Source organism: Bradysia coprophila, chromosome X (assembly GCF_014529535.1).
Source record: "Bradysia coprophila strain Holo2 chromosome X, BU_Bcop_v1, whole genome shotgun sequence".
Lineage (NCBI taxonomy): Eukaryota > Metazoa > Arthropoda > Insecta > Diptera > Sciaridae > Bradysia > Bradysia coprophila.
Window position 1 is genome coordinate 4,030,585 of NC_050737.1, and position 17,048 is coordinate 4,047,632.

The window sequence follows — 17,048 nt, forward strand, 5'->3', positions numbered from 1 at the left end:
CTCGTGNGTAGGTTTTATATTAAGTTGTCTTGTTAGACTGCTAAGACTTCCCTTATTTCTATTTTAAACCCTGAGAACGGTTTTGTGCTTGAATTAAGAAGTAAACTGACTCATGTCTGACATTTAGTAGAATCTGGACTGAGATTAGACTAAGACTAGACTAAGATTAAACTATAATTCTGTTCCTTTACTTAAACCTATACGAAGTACTGAACTTATAACTTTATACGTTTTCACCGATAGTCAACAGTTTACGTAAACCAAAACGATTTTGTAAAACCTGATTTTTCCTAATAATTCTAAGCATTTACCAATTCTTGAGTCTAGATAAATTTGTATGAGGTTGCTGAACGACAAATCCTGTTACAAGTATTAGTTGCGACAAGTATTGTAATCAAACGAATGCAAATCGACCGATTTTCATCTAGGACACTAGTGTTGTGAGAACGAATACATACCTGATTCAAATCGTACTGTCCGGCTTATTATCAACTTATGATTACTTATGACAGCGTCGCTTCTCATGCTGCTGAATGTTTTTAACGACGAATCCAGGTTCAATATTTCATCCATTACCTCACAGGAAAACCACAGATTTTCAGACACAATTCAATTTGTATTCAAACAAGTTTTTTCAGCAACAATATCGAAGTCACGAACTTCCTTTCTTTTTAGCAATGTTTCGCACACCAGATGCTATTAGTCGGTTAAGGTATGCATCCTTGATGCGCTCAGAATAAGAAACAGCATCAAGCTGACATTTAGATACACGCTGAATGAACAAATTTCTGATTTGTTCAACCTTTCCCGGTGTCATCGGATCTTTGCCTGGAATTATCTCGCCGATTTCCCCATTTTCTGCAATATGTATGACCTCAGCTGTTCCCTTTAATGATCTTTGACCAGGATGAGCGGATTGTCTTTGTACGCGTACTGGATGCAATGGTGAACAAACGTCGAGTCGGATGTCTTATCTAAGGGCATGCACTCAAGAATTTTAGCTCTCTCGCTGAGAAAATGTCATCCGTAGCCGCAGTGTCGCTTGAATCTGGTAACATTGATTTTTTCCAGATTTAACTTTCAGCAGATCTTCAAATTTTAAGTCCATGTCAGCGTTACGAATCGTTAACCGCAAGCATAACTTCTGCAGATTGTCGTACTCTTGTTGCATGCTTTGCATCCAGTACACTGTGGATTTTTCCACTTTTGTGGAGATCAGCGGGCGTTTCTTTGGCAGTTGACTTAACGGCCGTCACTGCAATTTGGCCTTCGGTGCCACTTTCCGCCATCACATCGATCTGCTTCAATTATTTCTTGCGCGTCGTGTCCAGCCAAACCTGCATAAATTGTTTACGAAAACGTCAATATGATGGACTCTACTGTTTATTTCGATTAAAATAAATGAAAAGACTAGTACAGCACCGAACCACTTTAATTCAATTCTTTTAACTCAACTAGAAACTCAATTTTTATCAAAGCAACAAATGTGTCGCTGATATTTATTTCGATTCCTTTTTTGGATATAATCTACCACTCGTATTTCCTTTAGAAAATGTCGGAAATAATCAAATTGGAATATAACCAATATGGAAATTTAAGGCGCTCCAAGGAAAATTTCAATCGGAAATTAACATTGAACTCCGAATACTCCAATTTGATAGTCCAGAAAATAGATATTTCTTACCTTGTACTTCATTTTCAACGCGTCAATATAAATATTTCGCACAGCGGTTTCATCGGTTATGTTTTTTTCTTCGTCGACATTTACATCCAATTGTCTCGCAACCGCTTTAAAATATGTATCAATTGTGTGGGTTGATCCATTACCATTCACATCTTTCTTATTAGATTGACCATCTTTCTTTTTTGAGGCTTTCATCTTCAATCGAGCAAATAAAAATGAATTACAAACGATGCGATATAAAAACAGCTCGAATTAGTATTTCAGTTAGAAAATGGATGACATACACTATCCCCACTCTTTCCTATTTGAAAATCGATAACGCAGTTTTGCTAGCATTCATATCAGTTTTTTATGGCGCGAAATTGAAAACAAAATTATATTTGACTTATATACTACTAGCACTTTACTTTTATTTATTTAAATTTTACTCAATAGATTATGATAGATTTTCTTTCTAAAACATGCACCTCACAAGACTGTGTTGTGACTGTGAGATTATAGCGGCTTTTTTCTATATGAAAGTATTACTTTTTTTGTGGTATTACTTATGTCTTATTTTCATGCCTTGGACATAAATTACGGTTTTGAGGCTCTTGGCATGAAAACGTGTCTGTTGTGGACGATTTATTTTAGGCACTTTCTCTAGTCGCCCTCACTCAGTGCCTATTTTTAGTGAAATTTTCATGAAATTCGTGAAATTTCGTGAAATTCGTGAAATAAATTTTGAAAATAGGCACTGCCCTCACTACGTTCGGGCTACGACTCGCGAAATTGCGTAAAATATACCGTCCACAACAGTCACGTAAACAAGTGTTTGGTTTTCTATGATGACCCGCTAATTCATTGTAGGCTATGGTGCAATGAATTGACGCGTGGTTACACGCGGTAACTGTGCAGAACTATTTTACAAGACAGCTGAATATTACCATATATGAAAGAGTGATACGACAAAGTTGAATATTCGTGGAATAAAAAAACCTGTGTTGTAGTACCGAATTTGAGCTAGTTAGCTGTCAAAATGTATGGGACTTTGTAGCTCCTACAGCGCTTCAGCATCTACACCATCGTCTCATACAATTTTGACAGCTAACTAGCTCAAATTCGGTACTAATAACACATTCAATTTTGGCCTATATTTTTCTTCTACATGTCGTATATATCTCTTATTCATATATGATATTACATTCCGCACATATGTACATTTTACATACTGGCCACACTAAGTGCAGCTAAGATGTACTTCGTACAGCTATGTTAACAAATGTACTTTGTCCTAAAATTTGTACATTATAGCAGTACGTTTTTCGTAGTAGTCGTACTATTGTACTGTTTGAACAGTACTATTGTCTATTGAGCTACACTATGCACAGGATAGATGAGAATATATGGCTGCTCAGTGAATAGTAATGCATTTCAGTTGTAAGTCTATACTGCTACGTTACGTTACACATTTGTACTTTTCTCGCTTCAAAAAAAGGTGTTCAGGCTGTGCTGAATATAATTTTCTGGGGGTGTGGTGCACCGAGGTGACGCCATGATGTACCGAGGTGACACGTGGTGCACTGAGGTGACGCATGGTGCACCGAGGTGACGCTTAGTGCACCGAGGTGACACAATGTGAAATGAAGTCGATCGATTTTAAGATTTATATTATTGAGAAGACACACTTTCATGTTTGGTCCAGTAAATCACAGTACATCAAAATTGATATTTTTTGTTACGAGGAATGAGAAGTGTAATTTTTCAGGACTAGTCGTTGGCTTGCCCTATCGAGTAGAAGCCGACCATGCTGAGGGATTTGAAAGTAGTGATTGAAACGTACAAACTACGGTTTTCGACGCAAGTAGCATATGTAAAGCTTAATACGTAACTCTTTCGACCTACTCAATCGTTGCGTAATTAACTATTCTAAGCATCTTCATCCTTAACACATAACAGAAAATTGGGGTGAGAGCACAGCACTGCTTCTAGCATGAACACTGAATTGACAAGTGTCAAATTTGGAGGCTTTAGTGATAAGAGCTACAGCTTAAGATTGTTTGTATTGTATGTTTTAACTCATACAACGAAACGAGTCATCTATCTATATAAAAGCAACGCGGTGCCAACTGTGATTTCATCAGCCTCCGAATATGTTTTATGTTCATGCTAAGAAGCAGTTAATCTAAACCTGAAGCGAGCCGCCCACAAAAAATTACAAACGGCGGACATATATCTTTGATTTTCCACTGTTTTAATACATTGAATTGATCATTCCCGATTTTTTTTTACTCGTCGCTTGAGCACACAATAACTCTAATAATTCTCAGCTTCTTCGAAAATTCGAAAATCTTTTTATTAATAAAATTCCTTAGGTGTTGACCATATTGAACTTGTGATATTAGAGATATTTCCAAAGGAATAGCTTTCAGTAAATTTAAATGTTTGTGGTCCGAGAAAACTCAAAATTTCCCGAAAATTGACACATATTTTGAGTTTTTCGTAGTTAGGTAACACCACCACAAACATTTAAATTTTTGGCTGAAAGCTTACACATTTTAACACCAAACCAAACGATGTTCATACTTTTCAGCTTTAGAAATACTAGAATCGAATTGGATTTGAAATAAAAATTTTGATGTGCTAGGGTGAGACACGAACTCACAACAGAGCATCAGTCCGGCAAGTTGAAGGTTGTGAGTTCGTGTCTCACCCGTGCACATCAAATTTTTTATTTCAAATCCAATTCGATTCTAGTATTTCTAAAGCTGAAAATTAAAAAGAATTCGTCGCGGAATATAGCGTTTCTCTAGGAAGATGGTCGTACTTTTTCGAAAAAAAACTGCGAGTCCAAAATTATCATCAAAATAATAATAATTTTGTCCCGAAATGTACGCACCAATTTAGTCATGTGTAAATCCGTCTTTTCGTCTTAAGGCAACTGATGTAACCGACTTTGCATAATAATTTGAAAATAGTTCGATAAAAAGGAGTAACAGATTCGATAATTTTACTTATAAGAATATGTCTGTGACAGGTTAAGGAACGTAATGATAGTTAGAAGCGCTGCCGGTCGGGGAGAAGCGACTTTTCTGACTCAATGGTGGTTGGTCTTATGCACAACAAATGTTCATAAGCTTTGGTTTAAAAACCATTGATCTCCTCCTGTATCAAATAAATTCTCATCTTACCTGACATTTTTAAATGGTCAGACTGTTATGTGTTGTGTAAATTACTACGTGTGGTGTGACACAAACTTTTTGTTATCGATCAGGAAAAACTCTGTTATATGAACGTGTTCTTTACCCCTAAATAAATGTAGTTTGTTTCCTAGAGAGAGTATTGGCCTAAGATAAACCTACACTCAACAAATTAAAAAAAAATATATTCGACTAGGAATGAAATTCGTGAGGTTAAGTTCAACGATGCGCTATAATCGACCTAGCGAACTTAAGACAAAGCAACACAAAGATAAATTGTAGCCTAAATTTGTACCAACACCATACACTTTGGCACAAAACGATGGTCCCACTTTTTTCAGAAAAGAAGCTGATACAAAGTTATCATCGAAAATATATTATTTCTATGCATAAAAGGCTACAATTTAGCGCTGCGTCGATTCTTCTAAAGATAGTTAAGAGAATATCTGTCTGGTCTCTTTATCAAAGGACAACTTGTGTAACTTGTTCGTTAATAGATAATACTGGATCTAGGATTTATTCTTAAAAGAATTTTTTGCGTGATATCTTGGTGTCGATGATTATTCAACAGGTAAGCAAGAAACACTGCCTTTTTTGAGATTCTTTTAGCAGACTAAAGCATCGCTTGTTTGAAAATGAAGTTGCCTTTGTTTAAACTGAAAAAAATAGCTGAAAAATAATGAACAATTTATGGCAAGCAAGACATGCTTTCGCTTTGAGCAAGTCCGTTTTAGGGTAATTTGAGTCATAAATATATTGAGAAAATCAGTCAGTCAAGGGATCTGACCCACCCAAAAGGTGGGATCCAGCATTTTCGCATATTTTTATTATGGAGAAACCAGTGATCGATTTAAAAACACCGAAACCGAAACACTTTGTTCAATTCATTAAACATGCCAGACGATTGCTTGAAACGGGAATCTTTTACTTCAAATAAAGCACATACCAATTGAATACAAAATAGAGTATTTTCAACACTGTTCTTTATTTCAGACTTGTGTAAGTCCTAACAGTATTAAGTTGACATACGTTTAATGAAACGATCTACCAGCAAGACCAGCATTATGCTGGTATTTAGTTTTACGTATACATTCACTAGAACAATGGTCTTTTTTAATCTATATGCTCATATACAGACGAGTACTCTACATCCCAGTGGAGACAGTTGCGCATTAGATTTATCTAAAATGTATAGCAAGAAATTGACATCTGTAAGCACACCATTTCTTCATAATGCGGGTGGTTGGAGTGGTTGGGCTCCAACGAATTGTACACAGAAAAAAGACAAAAAGAAACGACAAAAGACATAAGGTCCCTGATCGTGATTTGTGGTATTGTAACAATTTTTAACTTTGTGCGTTATTTTCTTGGAATCTTTTTATATCCAGAAGTAGGGGCTAACTTTATTGTGAAGATTGAACATTTGGCTTCGTAATTAATAAATAATTTTCTTTAATTAAGTTTAATATTTTAATTAGATATTTTTATATGAAGCTCAATAGAGACCGATATTTGGAGGTATTCCAAAACGTTATACAAATAATACTGCAAATCTATGTACAAGAGAATCGTGATTTGCGGTATAATTTATTTTACATGTAAATTTACATAAGCAAATCATGGTTTGGTTTCGCGTCCGCAAATCACGGTCAGGGACCTTATATAACATCATCAATATACAATGAAATTTGTGTACGTAAGTAATATCTGAGTCTGATGTACTTTGTGCCTAGTTCGTATAGGCTCATCAGGCTTATTCAGTCAGTTAGGCGAAAAGCCGGTTGACGGTGCTGTATTGTTATTAATTAATTATGATGACCTCAAAGCGACGAGGGGCCGTGGGTGTTAATTTTTTTTTAATATTTTTATAATTCAATCTAGATCGTACTTGTTTCATAAATGTATGCAGAAGGGAATTTCTCCGCTATAGTTCTTTTAGTTCTTGGAAGCTAGAGTGCTATGCCTCTACAGCAATGGAAGGGGCAATTTTGGAAGGACCAGCTTACTGCTATCAAAAGCCGAAACTCACCACTTATTTCTTTAAAAACTATAGAATTTCATCTAACTGTTGGTAAAATATTAGAATCAATGGAGAGGAGATCCTGGTTCTGTTCAATTTATTTTATTTAAAAACGTGAGGTAAAGTTAACTTTACCTCTCATTTTTAAATAAAATACCTTGTTTTAGTGTGTTCATTGACCTCGGCTTCGCCTCGGATCAACTAAATTCACTCTCTAATTTTCATATTTTTTTCACTCGTTATGTCAAAAACAATTTCATTATTTCTACTGATCTCCCTGCTGTGAATGTGTTAATGTGAAATTTCAAGAACGTTCATGAATTGTCAATTTTCGTATCTAAGCTGCTGGTCCCATCCGTTTCCAATGGGGCAAATGATGGAAATTGCACTTCTTGTGTGTTTACCAGCAAAATTTCACACAAGAAGTACCATCTCCATCATTTGCCACATTGCAAAGTAATGTACTGCAACAACACGTTTCATTAGTTATCTAATGTAATAATGCTGCAAACATATCATGAGTAGTGTTTCTGAAAATTATTAATTTTATTGTTTTATTTGATAAACATCAACTTCGGGATTCCTTTAGCACAAAAGAAACCATTCCACACTCAACGTGCACTCAAGTTTCGAATTATTGTGATTTTGACACTGGAATAGTTAATGCACCTACTAAATTTCTTATCAACATTACAAAGCTCATTAGGTTGGGAAATTGAACCTGAAAATATTTTGCTCGTGAACTGATCAAAACAAATGAATAAAAATTTCAACTACATGCAAATGATATGTCAAATATACGAATTAATCTGTTGTAACTCAGAACTATCGATTGTTCGTGTAATTATTGAAAAATTCAGATTATTTGAATCAAAGTCACATAATGAAAAACCATTAGTAATATACTTAGGCCTATCTACATTACATAAGTATTATTATTAAATCCGGTTTGATTATCATCTTTGGAAATCGTGTCATATTTTTACATTGTAGACTTTTATTCAAATCGGTAAAGAAGATTTTGCAATTTCTACAACGCCGAGATTTTGCAGTCATATTGGCGTGAACTGCAGTAAGATTATAGTCGTTTGATTGCTTGAGCAATTATGTTACTTCGCAGATCAATAATATGGCACCTCGGACCAATAAATCAATCCGCTGAGATTTGTAGCATACCGGAGAGCTATGTTGTCGCCATTATGTCACGTTGCGGGCAATTATGTTACTTCGCAGATCAATAATATGGCACCTCGGACCAATAAATCAATCCGCTGAGATTTGTAGCATACCGGAGAGCTATGTTGTCGCCATTATGTCACGTTGCGGGCAATTGTGTTACACCGCAGATCAGTTATATCGCTTTCCGGACCAATAAATTAATCCGCGAAGATCTGTACCATACCGCAGAGCTAATTTGTCGCCTCTCGGACCGATATTATCATACCCTAGACCATTATGTCACGTTGCGGGCAATTATGTTACTTCGCAGATCAATAATATGGCACCTCGGACCAATAAATCAATCCGCTGAGATTTGTAGCATACCGGAGAGCTATGTTGTCGCCATTATGTCACGTTGCGGGCAATTGTGTTACACCGCAGATCAGTTATATCGCTTTCCGGACCAATAAATTAATCCGCGAAGATCTGTACCATACCACAGAGCTAATTTGTCGCCTCTCGGACCGATATTATCATACCCTAGACCATTATGTCACGTCGCGGGCAATTATGTTACTTCGCAGATCAATAATATGGCACCTCGGACCAATAAATCAATCCGCTGAGATTTGTAGCATACCGGAGAGCTATGTTGTCGCCATTATGTCACGTTGCGGGCAATTGTGTTACACCGCAGATCAGTTATATCGCTTTCCGGACCAATAAATTAATCCGTGAAGATCTGTACCATACCGCAGAGCTAATTTGTCGCCTCTCGGACCGATATTATCATACCCTAGACCATTATGTCACGTCGCGGGCAATAATGTTACTTCGCAGATCAATAATATGGCACCTCGGACCAATAAATCAATCCGCTGAGATTTGTAGCATACCGGAGAGCTATGTTGTCGCCTCTCTGATATTATCATACCCTAGACACAATGACACAGTTTAAGTGTGATTTACACTCATCAAAAAGTCAAGTGAACAAAGCAAAAATTGAAAAAATTCAATTTTGTCTCCCACACTGAGCACTTTTTTGGTAAGTGGAAATCAAGCATTATACTATATACAAATACCCTATGTTCACTGAGGCTCCCCAGTAAACTCAGTAACTCAGTAAAAATACAACATTTCCTCATCACTTTTACTGCAACCGTTTAAATCTGTTAACTTTCATCACAAAATACATCTTTGCCACTGCGATAAATCAAGCGTTTTTGGATTTACTTACCTTGTACTGTAGAACGTTTCTCAGAACTTACAATTTACAAAACAAGAGGCATAATTTTAATCAATTTATTTGTGGTTCGAATCTCTTGAATTTTAGTGGTTTGCCGAACTCTTGTCGGTAGTCGAAATCTGGAAGGAAGTGTTCGTATTGATTTTTCTACCGGCTCCGGATTTCTTTTCAGGTCGTTCTTTTCCTTTGACTTTCACGCGTTTTCGTACGGATTTTTCAGGTTGTTTGGCTCCTTCAGTTCTCATGCATTTTTGACGGGCTGAAAGCGCGGATATTGCGGATCCGACTGAGTTTTTTGTAGAGCGCTCCTTTCCTTCCTTTTTTATACGTTTCCCGCCCGCTTTTTCTCCTCCTTCCGATCCCATGCGTTTTTGACCGATCTGACGGGCCGACTTAGAACCATTGACTAACAATTTTCGAGGCTGGACTTTTTCGTTTACTTTCCGTTTTAGACTTGATGGTGTTACAGCAATTTTGTTCTTATTTGCACTCCCACGCTTCTTCGGAACGACACGAAGAGCTGGATTAAGCATAGTTATATCTTCACTTTCACTGTCAGAATCGCTGTCACTAACATCATCCTCGTCTTGCACATTTCCTTGTGCTGCCAAAAGGAGCTCGACTATCTTGACAATTTCCCGATCGACTGTATTGTGTCGGTAATTTTCACGATGAACGGATTCACGATGGCCCATGAATTTAGCAACCTCGCCCACCATGTCATCGTTAAGCTCCTTAGCCATGCACGCGGTCGCAAAATGTTTTCGTAGATTGGTTCCTCTCAAAGTTGACGGATCTTTGGCGCCACACAATGTTGACAGCGTTGCTAGCACTTTGCATGAATTGATGACTCTTATTCTCTTTTCGCCTGGAGGAGATGGTAATGCAAACAAATACGGATTATGCGATGGAATTCCAGCTTCCAGACGGTGGGACAACAGCAGTTTAATGCAAGATGTGACATCGGCTTGCAATAAAACGCTCACATTGATAACGCCTTTTTTCCCACGTACTTTCATCCGGCTGAAAAGTCTAACTACTTCCTTCGCTTTCTCCGATAAAGATGTAAATAATGCTTCGTTCGATGTTTCGTTGACTGATTCACAATGATTGAAGTCACACACGTGAATGTTCTGTGATTCACCTGTTCTGCGTCTATTGAACACTATAATGGAGGCTATTGTCAACTCCGATAGCTTAACCCAATTTTTCAGGGAATAATTTGCAGATAGCTCTTTTAGGTATTTTTCTCTCTCACGATTCACATACAAGGAGAAGAGACGCACATCTTCGTTCGATGGTATTTTATGGTCTTTCATACGTTTTTTCACCAATTGACTCTCTTTGACTCGTTTGTTAATGATTGAAGTGTATTGGGATTCCATCAGGAACAGAAAATCGTCAGTCCTTTTCACATGTTCGGACTTCTCACGTTGAATGTACTCGCATTTGAGAACGGAGCCAATTTGCTTTACTGACGTGATGGCACTCGCACTGGTCGCAGGGGCGCCGAATTCATTCGTAGCTGGATTAAATTTACCGACAGCGTTAATCGCTTCGATCAATGTTTTGTAATGTTTTGGATAAAATATTGATGCGAAATTAGTCACTTCGGGGTTGATCTTTTTAAATGCATGTAGCACACGGCCAGCCAATCGTAACTTCGCTCTTATCATGTTTTGTTGGAAATGGAAGCTGTATTTCATACACAATATGTTCCCATACGCGATCAAAAGCCAATCATAGCGAATCAAACGGACGATTTCGTCCTCTTTCATTACGGGAATTACTTCTTTTAGTTGTTCACTAGCTTCATTACTCAAGCGTCCTTCGACTGCTCTTGCGAGTATCTTTATGTTTCGTGTTCCTTTCATTTTACCATTTGTGCAACGCGTGAAGTGGTTTCTGAGGTTGGTGATCGAGTGAAAACTGGTACAATTCGGACATATCAAGAAATCGGTCGCCATTCTGTTCAGGCTGGGATGTGGCCGACGGGGAACAATCAGAATTCCAGACGTATTTATGGTTCGGTCAGTATTCCACCTCAAAAGTCCAGCTGTTTGAATTGCATTCTGTATGTTCCACCTCTCTTTATTAAACTCTCCACCTAAAAAAAGAATAAAAGAAAAACATAAGAGAGACACGCCGATAAAAATCTGAATAAACAGGCTAATTGTTTCAAATTCCTTTGAACCGATTTCACAGTGGACACAGACTGACGAACATTTGTTTTATTTCAGATTAGGATCTAGGATCTTCGAAAGACGTTTTGTTTGAATTTTCAATGTTATCGTAAGCGTAAACGCTGTCTTTACATTAGAATATTCACGCAATACATTTTCGAAATTTGAAAGTCGAAGTTGAATTTGGTAAAAATTTTGCGAGTAGCGTTCGCTAATGCCTACTAATAATTTTGTTAATTTTCGCTTACCTCAGCAGATTTTTCGCGGGTCAATCTACATAAAATTTGTTTGATTATTGAATTGAAAATATAAAAGACTTTCTCAAACACCGAATTTGAATCGATTTCGCAAATTCACCTATATGTACAGTTCCACGACAAAAGAAATGATTTGGTATATAAATGTACCGATTTCAAAGTTCATAGTTTTAACGTTTCGCAAAATGTTGACTGATCCTTCGCATTTTTGTAGAAAGCAACCTATATCAATTGTTACAACGCACGAGAACGACGCATTTACCAGGCTCATGGAACTTCTCAAAATTGTTAGATTTTTTTAGAGTGACAAAGCCATTCTTTGCGTTCTCATGCGTAAAAAAATACTAAGAGTGGCCTAATATTTGCAAAATCTATTTTCATGCCTTGGGCATAAATTTCAGAATTTATCTCAATCTCGTAATATACTGCCGTATTTGCATAAGAAACTAGCAAAAATATCAGTGACAATATGTACTTGTCTAAAAATGACAACAAATAATTTGCAAAAGAAACTACTTTTATATGAAAATTTTTCCAAGTTTTTTTTTATACAAATTGTTTGCAAGAAAATTTCTTTTGCAAATGATTTATTGGCATCTTTGATCAAGTAGTTTCTTATTCTTATGAAATAGAAAATTGCTAAAAAATAAATGGAAATGTACTGTTACGTTTTTCTTATGTATTACGGTACTTATGTATGTATAATTACGGCAGTAAAGTCAATTAAGTATAAATCAGGTATGGTCTGTTCATACAAACTTCATGAGAGGTGAGTTTGTTTATATGAAATCGCTATGTGACATAGCCTATGTCCTCCGCTACATAGAAAGTTTGACATTCGACCATACCTTGTGTTGACGTTCATTGAGTATAGTGCCTCTGCATGAAAAGTCAGAGGCAGTAAATTTTAAACATGAATTTGCTTCAGCTGTTTTTCAGTTGATGCACACACAATCAACTATTTATTCTTGTATATGGTTGAAGGTGCTACTGCTACACGCACTCGCGTGGTAGTGGTAGAGGCATATAAACAGATTTGATTGTTTTTATGGATCAGCTGAAAATTAGAGGCAGTGAATTACTGTATACGTATATGTTGTGTTGCGGTTGATCTTATGCACATCCGCGCTTTGTAGCCCGAACGAAGTGATACCCACCACAGATACGTACATAACTAATTATTTTACACACTAATCTTGAGTATACCTTTTTCTTCAATTTTTACTGTTAAAATATATGGAGGATTAGCGTTCGCTAGTCTTACTTCTTACTTATTGCTAGATGAGCGCAATTTTTTGTTCAGTTAGCGAAACAATAGTAATATTTACGTATTTTAGCGTTAGCTCCGCTAAAAAGTTCGAATACAAACATTCTTAATGTATAAATCTCAGAATAGCGAGTTTAAAAAATTGTGCATCGTCAACTTATTTAAAGCGGATGGACAGTATAACGTGAAGTTTATACACAGCATATACTTCATTTATGCAAAACACCGTCACATTCAGGCTTTGTGGACAAGTGAGAATCATCAATTCCTTGTCTAAAAATGAAAAGGCCTACGACTATTACGCGGCATCTTTCGATTACAGATTTTATACTTCCTAATCCGAATAACATTTTCTATCCGTAGACTAATGAGGGATATGGTAGTTTTGCTGTTGCACAATGTCTTAGTACATGTAAAAATCTGTTCAAAAATACCGACAGCCAAGTAAAATTACCTTGCGGGATAGCAACCAACTTTTGAACTTGTTCCTCGTCTTTGTGAATTGTTGTTACGTGTCGTGACAATTTGCAAACGAGTTTCCAGCAGAAGGGGCAGCACAGTTTTTTTCCTTTCTGGTCAGACGTTTGCACAAACATCTTAGTGTTATCACTAGATCCAATTAGACGTATAGTACTCAGATCTGAAAAACATTGTGCAACGCCATTACAAAATACGATGGGTCCGGAAACTTAACAACAAACTCACCTAAACGGTTTGCTGATTCTGCAGGTGATGATTTGCACCTTTCCGCACATTCGTTATTTGACAATAAATTGATATCGTGGGATGTTCGTTCGGCAAGTGTTTCAATAATAGATGGTAAATTAATTTGCCCCTATCGAATATTTTAACATTATTCAACTTAACTTTAGTAGAAATACAAACATAATATTGATATGACGAGTTACACTCACGGAATTTTGAAAACAGACACATTTTCTGTTTCGTGGTTTACTTGTTTTTTGTGAATTTTGCATGTATTTTTATATGGAGAAATCAGAAACTCAAGTAAAACACAGAAACAGAAAATGTGTCGATTTTCAAAATTCCGCGTGTGTACGTCACGTTTTTTCAGTACTGTCAGTGTACCCTTCCCCAAATAAATCCTCATGCTTGTCGAGTTATAAAATATGTAACTCTGCTGACAACACAGAAAAAACGTGACCTCAATTGTGAGCGACCCCTAATTGTAATTGTAGGTTCTGAAATCTTTGATAAACTGCTTTGAGATGGCATTTTTGTTTGTTTCTTGGTATTTTTTAATGCAGGCCGGCTATCATCAACTTATAACCAAACACAATATGATTCTACAACTAATTTTAAAGCGGATAATAAGTACCCCGGACGAATAGTCGACAATCTCCAGATCGTCACTTTCCATGCAACTTTGAAACACCTCTTCGTCATAGTCATCGGTTTCTTCACTCATATTCGCTTTAACAAAATTATGTTGTTCATTTTCAGCGGGTGTGCCAACCTAAACATTTTTTAATTTATTAATGTATTGGAGAATTTTGGAAGAAGTTTATCGATTCTTGTTAACACAATTAAAAATGATCAACGAGATTTAAAAAAAAAATGCATTCGATTCAATGTCATTCTGCTTTGATGCGTTTAAGAATGAAACGCTAGGTGGACATAATCGCAAGCAAAACTTTATATGTGGGGCCATTCATAAATTATGCCACACTCTGAAAAATATTTGCTTGACGATCCATACAATTTTTGGAATTTTGCATACATTTTTGTATGACAGAGGGAGAGGGAGTTGGACTGGTCTGAATACCCACTACTACTGACAACTGGCTCTTCGGGCATCGACCGAATAGGGCCTTCCGGTCCTGAAAAGGAGTCTAATAAAACGATTTTAGCGTAGCATTCTTTATACACTGAAGCAAATTCCGCAAAATGGTTATCTACAAATTCCAAGCGCTACAAATGATACATTGAACTTATTAGCCAAGACTTTGTACGTTTACGATTGCTTATTAAGAGGTTCTTCAGAATGTGAAGTTCAGATAGAAAAACTTTGAAGATGTTTCACTTTAATTATGAGAGAAAATATGATAAATGACTCCTCCCAAGGTTTCTAACAGTTAAATCGATCGAAATCATGTGTCTAAGTATATAACTCACCTTGTCATGCTCCAATCTTGACGTTCCACTTTGACCGCTCATATTTTCCACAGCGACAGTATTCGCCTCCGATATTGGTAACGTTGCAGCATTTAAGTCGATATCATCAGTCCGACTCAGTCCAATAGAGTGGTCATCACGATGAGTTCCCTGTGTTTCTTGAATTTTTTGATGCTAGGAATAAGTACAGTAGAGAGTTTGAATCTAAAATTGCCTAGATCGATGTACAGAGAACCATATGGTAATTCCTTTACATACCTGGCATCTTACTAGCTCACTTTTGCAGCACTCGCTATTGTCAATTTGTACTGTAGTAATGACAGCGCCCGAAGAACGCTGCGATATTGGAACGCTGCCAATGTCCTCAATCCAACTGATTTCAATCAAGTCATCAGTCAGCGTCGGTGTTGCTTCCGCTCGTCGGTGAGCCAATGTTTCTTGAGTTTTTTGATGCTAGAAATAAATTTTCAGAAAAATAAATTGAATGTTTTGTAAAATCTTCAAAATCACTGATGGGGATTCTTTTAAAAAACCACCTGCCGTAATCGGATCACAAACACGGCATATGAGATATCAATGGAAAGCTTAGATAACGTACGTTACAGAGATCGTGTTAGTTGCACAGACCTGTCATAAATTTCCCATGAATTGGAAAACGTTTATCAAACTAGGCATGCCTGAAAGTATTTGGCCTCAGCTTTCCAACAAACCGACTCATATTCACAATCCTTAGGGGCCGACATTTGAAGACCTGCTACTAGCAACCAAGGGCGGCTAGAGACTATCTGTGGCTTGTTTTGAATTCCCCAGACCAAGACCTTAAAACGCGATATAAATAGGTCCTATTTCGACAGGTGGTTTTCCAGAGAATCCATCTAATGTGATATTTGCACGATCTGACGTGATAGAGGCACGAGTAATAACAAAATTCATTTTTAATAGTTTCACTAAACATTAGCATGACTTTTAATATGACCTGTTATTGCACTGTCGTTAAACTACGAACAAATCTACCGCCGGTAGTCAATGTTTCTTGAATTTTTTGACGCTGTAAACACAGCCCACAATTATTACACATAAATAATAGGCATTTCGTTTCTAGTGTTCGTATGGAGTTCAACAAAAAACTTTTCTGCAACTGCGCTGCGAAAATTGAACTTTTTCATGCGTGATCTGGGTGGCGATCGAAGGGTCTTTTTTTCTCTGGTTTTCTATGTTTTACTTTTCACCACTAGTGGTGAAATGGATTTACTTTCACTACTCCTTCTGAACATCTGAACCATTAAACGTAAATAAATATAGCTAACGCCGACCCGTACGAAACACCTATTCGTACCTAATGTGGACCTAACCATTTCTATTACTATATTTTCTTCTCTACTGAAAAGCTATTCGTCCCTTAAAATCACTTACATTATCCACTCTTTGTCTTGTTATCATATACAAATAAATTGCCGGAGGCAATATAGACAGCCCCATACGAAGTCAACTTTCATAAATTCCTATTTAAACAGCTTTATACCGCTATATTTACCTATATTCACCTATAAATAAACATTTCACAGATGAATATGCTATTATATAGATCTATATGCCTGTATATAGCTCAATATAGCTGTATATAGTTAAATATAGATGTCCATATATGGAATGCCTGAAACACCCTACACACATAACCAATTACTTCTACGTTAACAAAAACAATCTAAGTACCATTTTTCCAAAGATATATCACTTTTAATAAAATCCAATATGGCCGCCGACAGCCATTTTGTTAGTAGACCGGAAGTTGTACTGATGTTTTACTTTTCAAAAAAAGTACTTCGTACGGGTCTAAAAGTTCTGCCCTGACCGAATTTCGAACCACCGACACCAAAACCCAATGCTTATCGAGCAACACCTCTAACCATTCGGC

At 36.7% G+C, this 17,048-nt stretch overlaps 3 protein-coding genes across 3 annotated transcripts in view; 1 reads left to right on the plus strand and 2 right to left on the minus strand.

Annotated features, from left to right (window-relative positions):
- The window catches only part of LOC119084022 (aminopeptidase N), a 134,343-nt gene that overhangs the window by 68,950 nt on the left and 48,345 nt on the right, over positions 1-17,048 (plus strand). The gene's annotated exons all lie outside the window — the stretch shown is intronic.
- Positions 9,297-13,821, minus strand: LOC119084041. The gene is made up of 3 exons (XM_037193878.1): positions 13,703-13,821; positions 13,452-13,637; positions 9,297-11,397 (listed from the first exon to the last, which is right to left on the minus strand). Exons 2-3 carry the CDS (start codon positions 13,591-13,593, stop codon positions 9,374-9,376), a joined length of 2,166 nt encoding a protein of 721 aa, XP_037049773.1. The 5' UTR covers positions 13,594-13,637; positions 13,703-13,821; the 3' UTR covers positions 9,297-9,373.
- Positions 14,277-15,876, minus strand: LOC119085668. Its single transcript, XM_037196117.1, has 4 exons — positions 15,844-15,876; positions 15,392-15,586; positions 15,134-15,307; positions 14,277-14,474 (listed from the first exon to the last, which is right to left on the minus strand). The coding sequence occupies exons 1-4, from the start codon at positions 15,874-15,876 to the stop codon at positions 14,277-14,279; spliced, it is 600 nt and encodes a 199-aa protein (XP_037052012.1).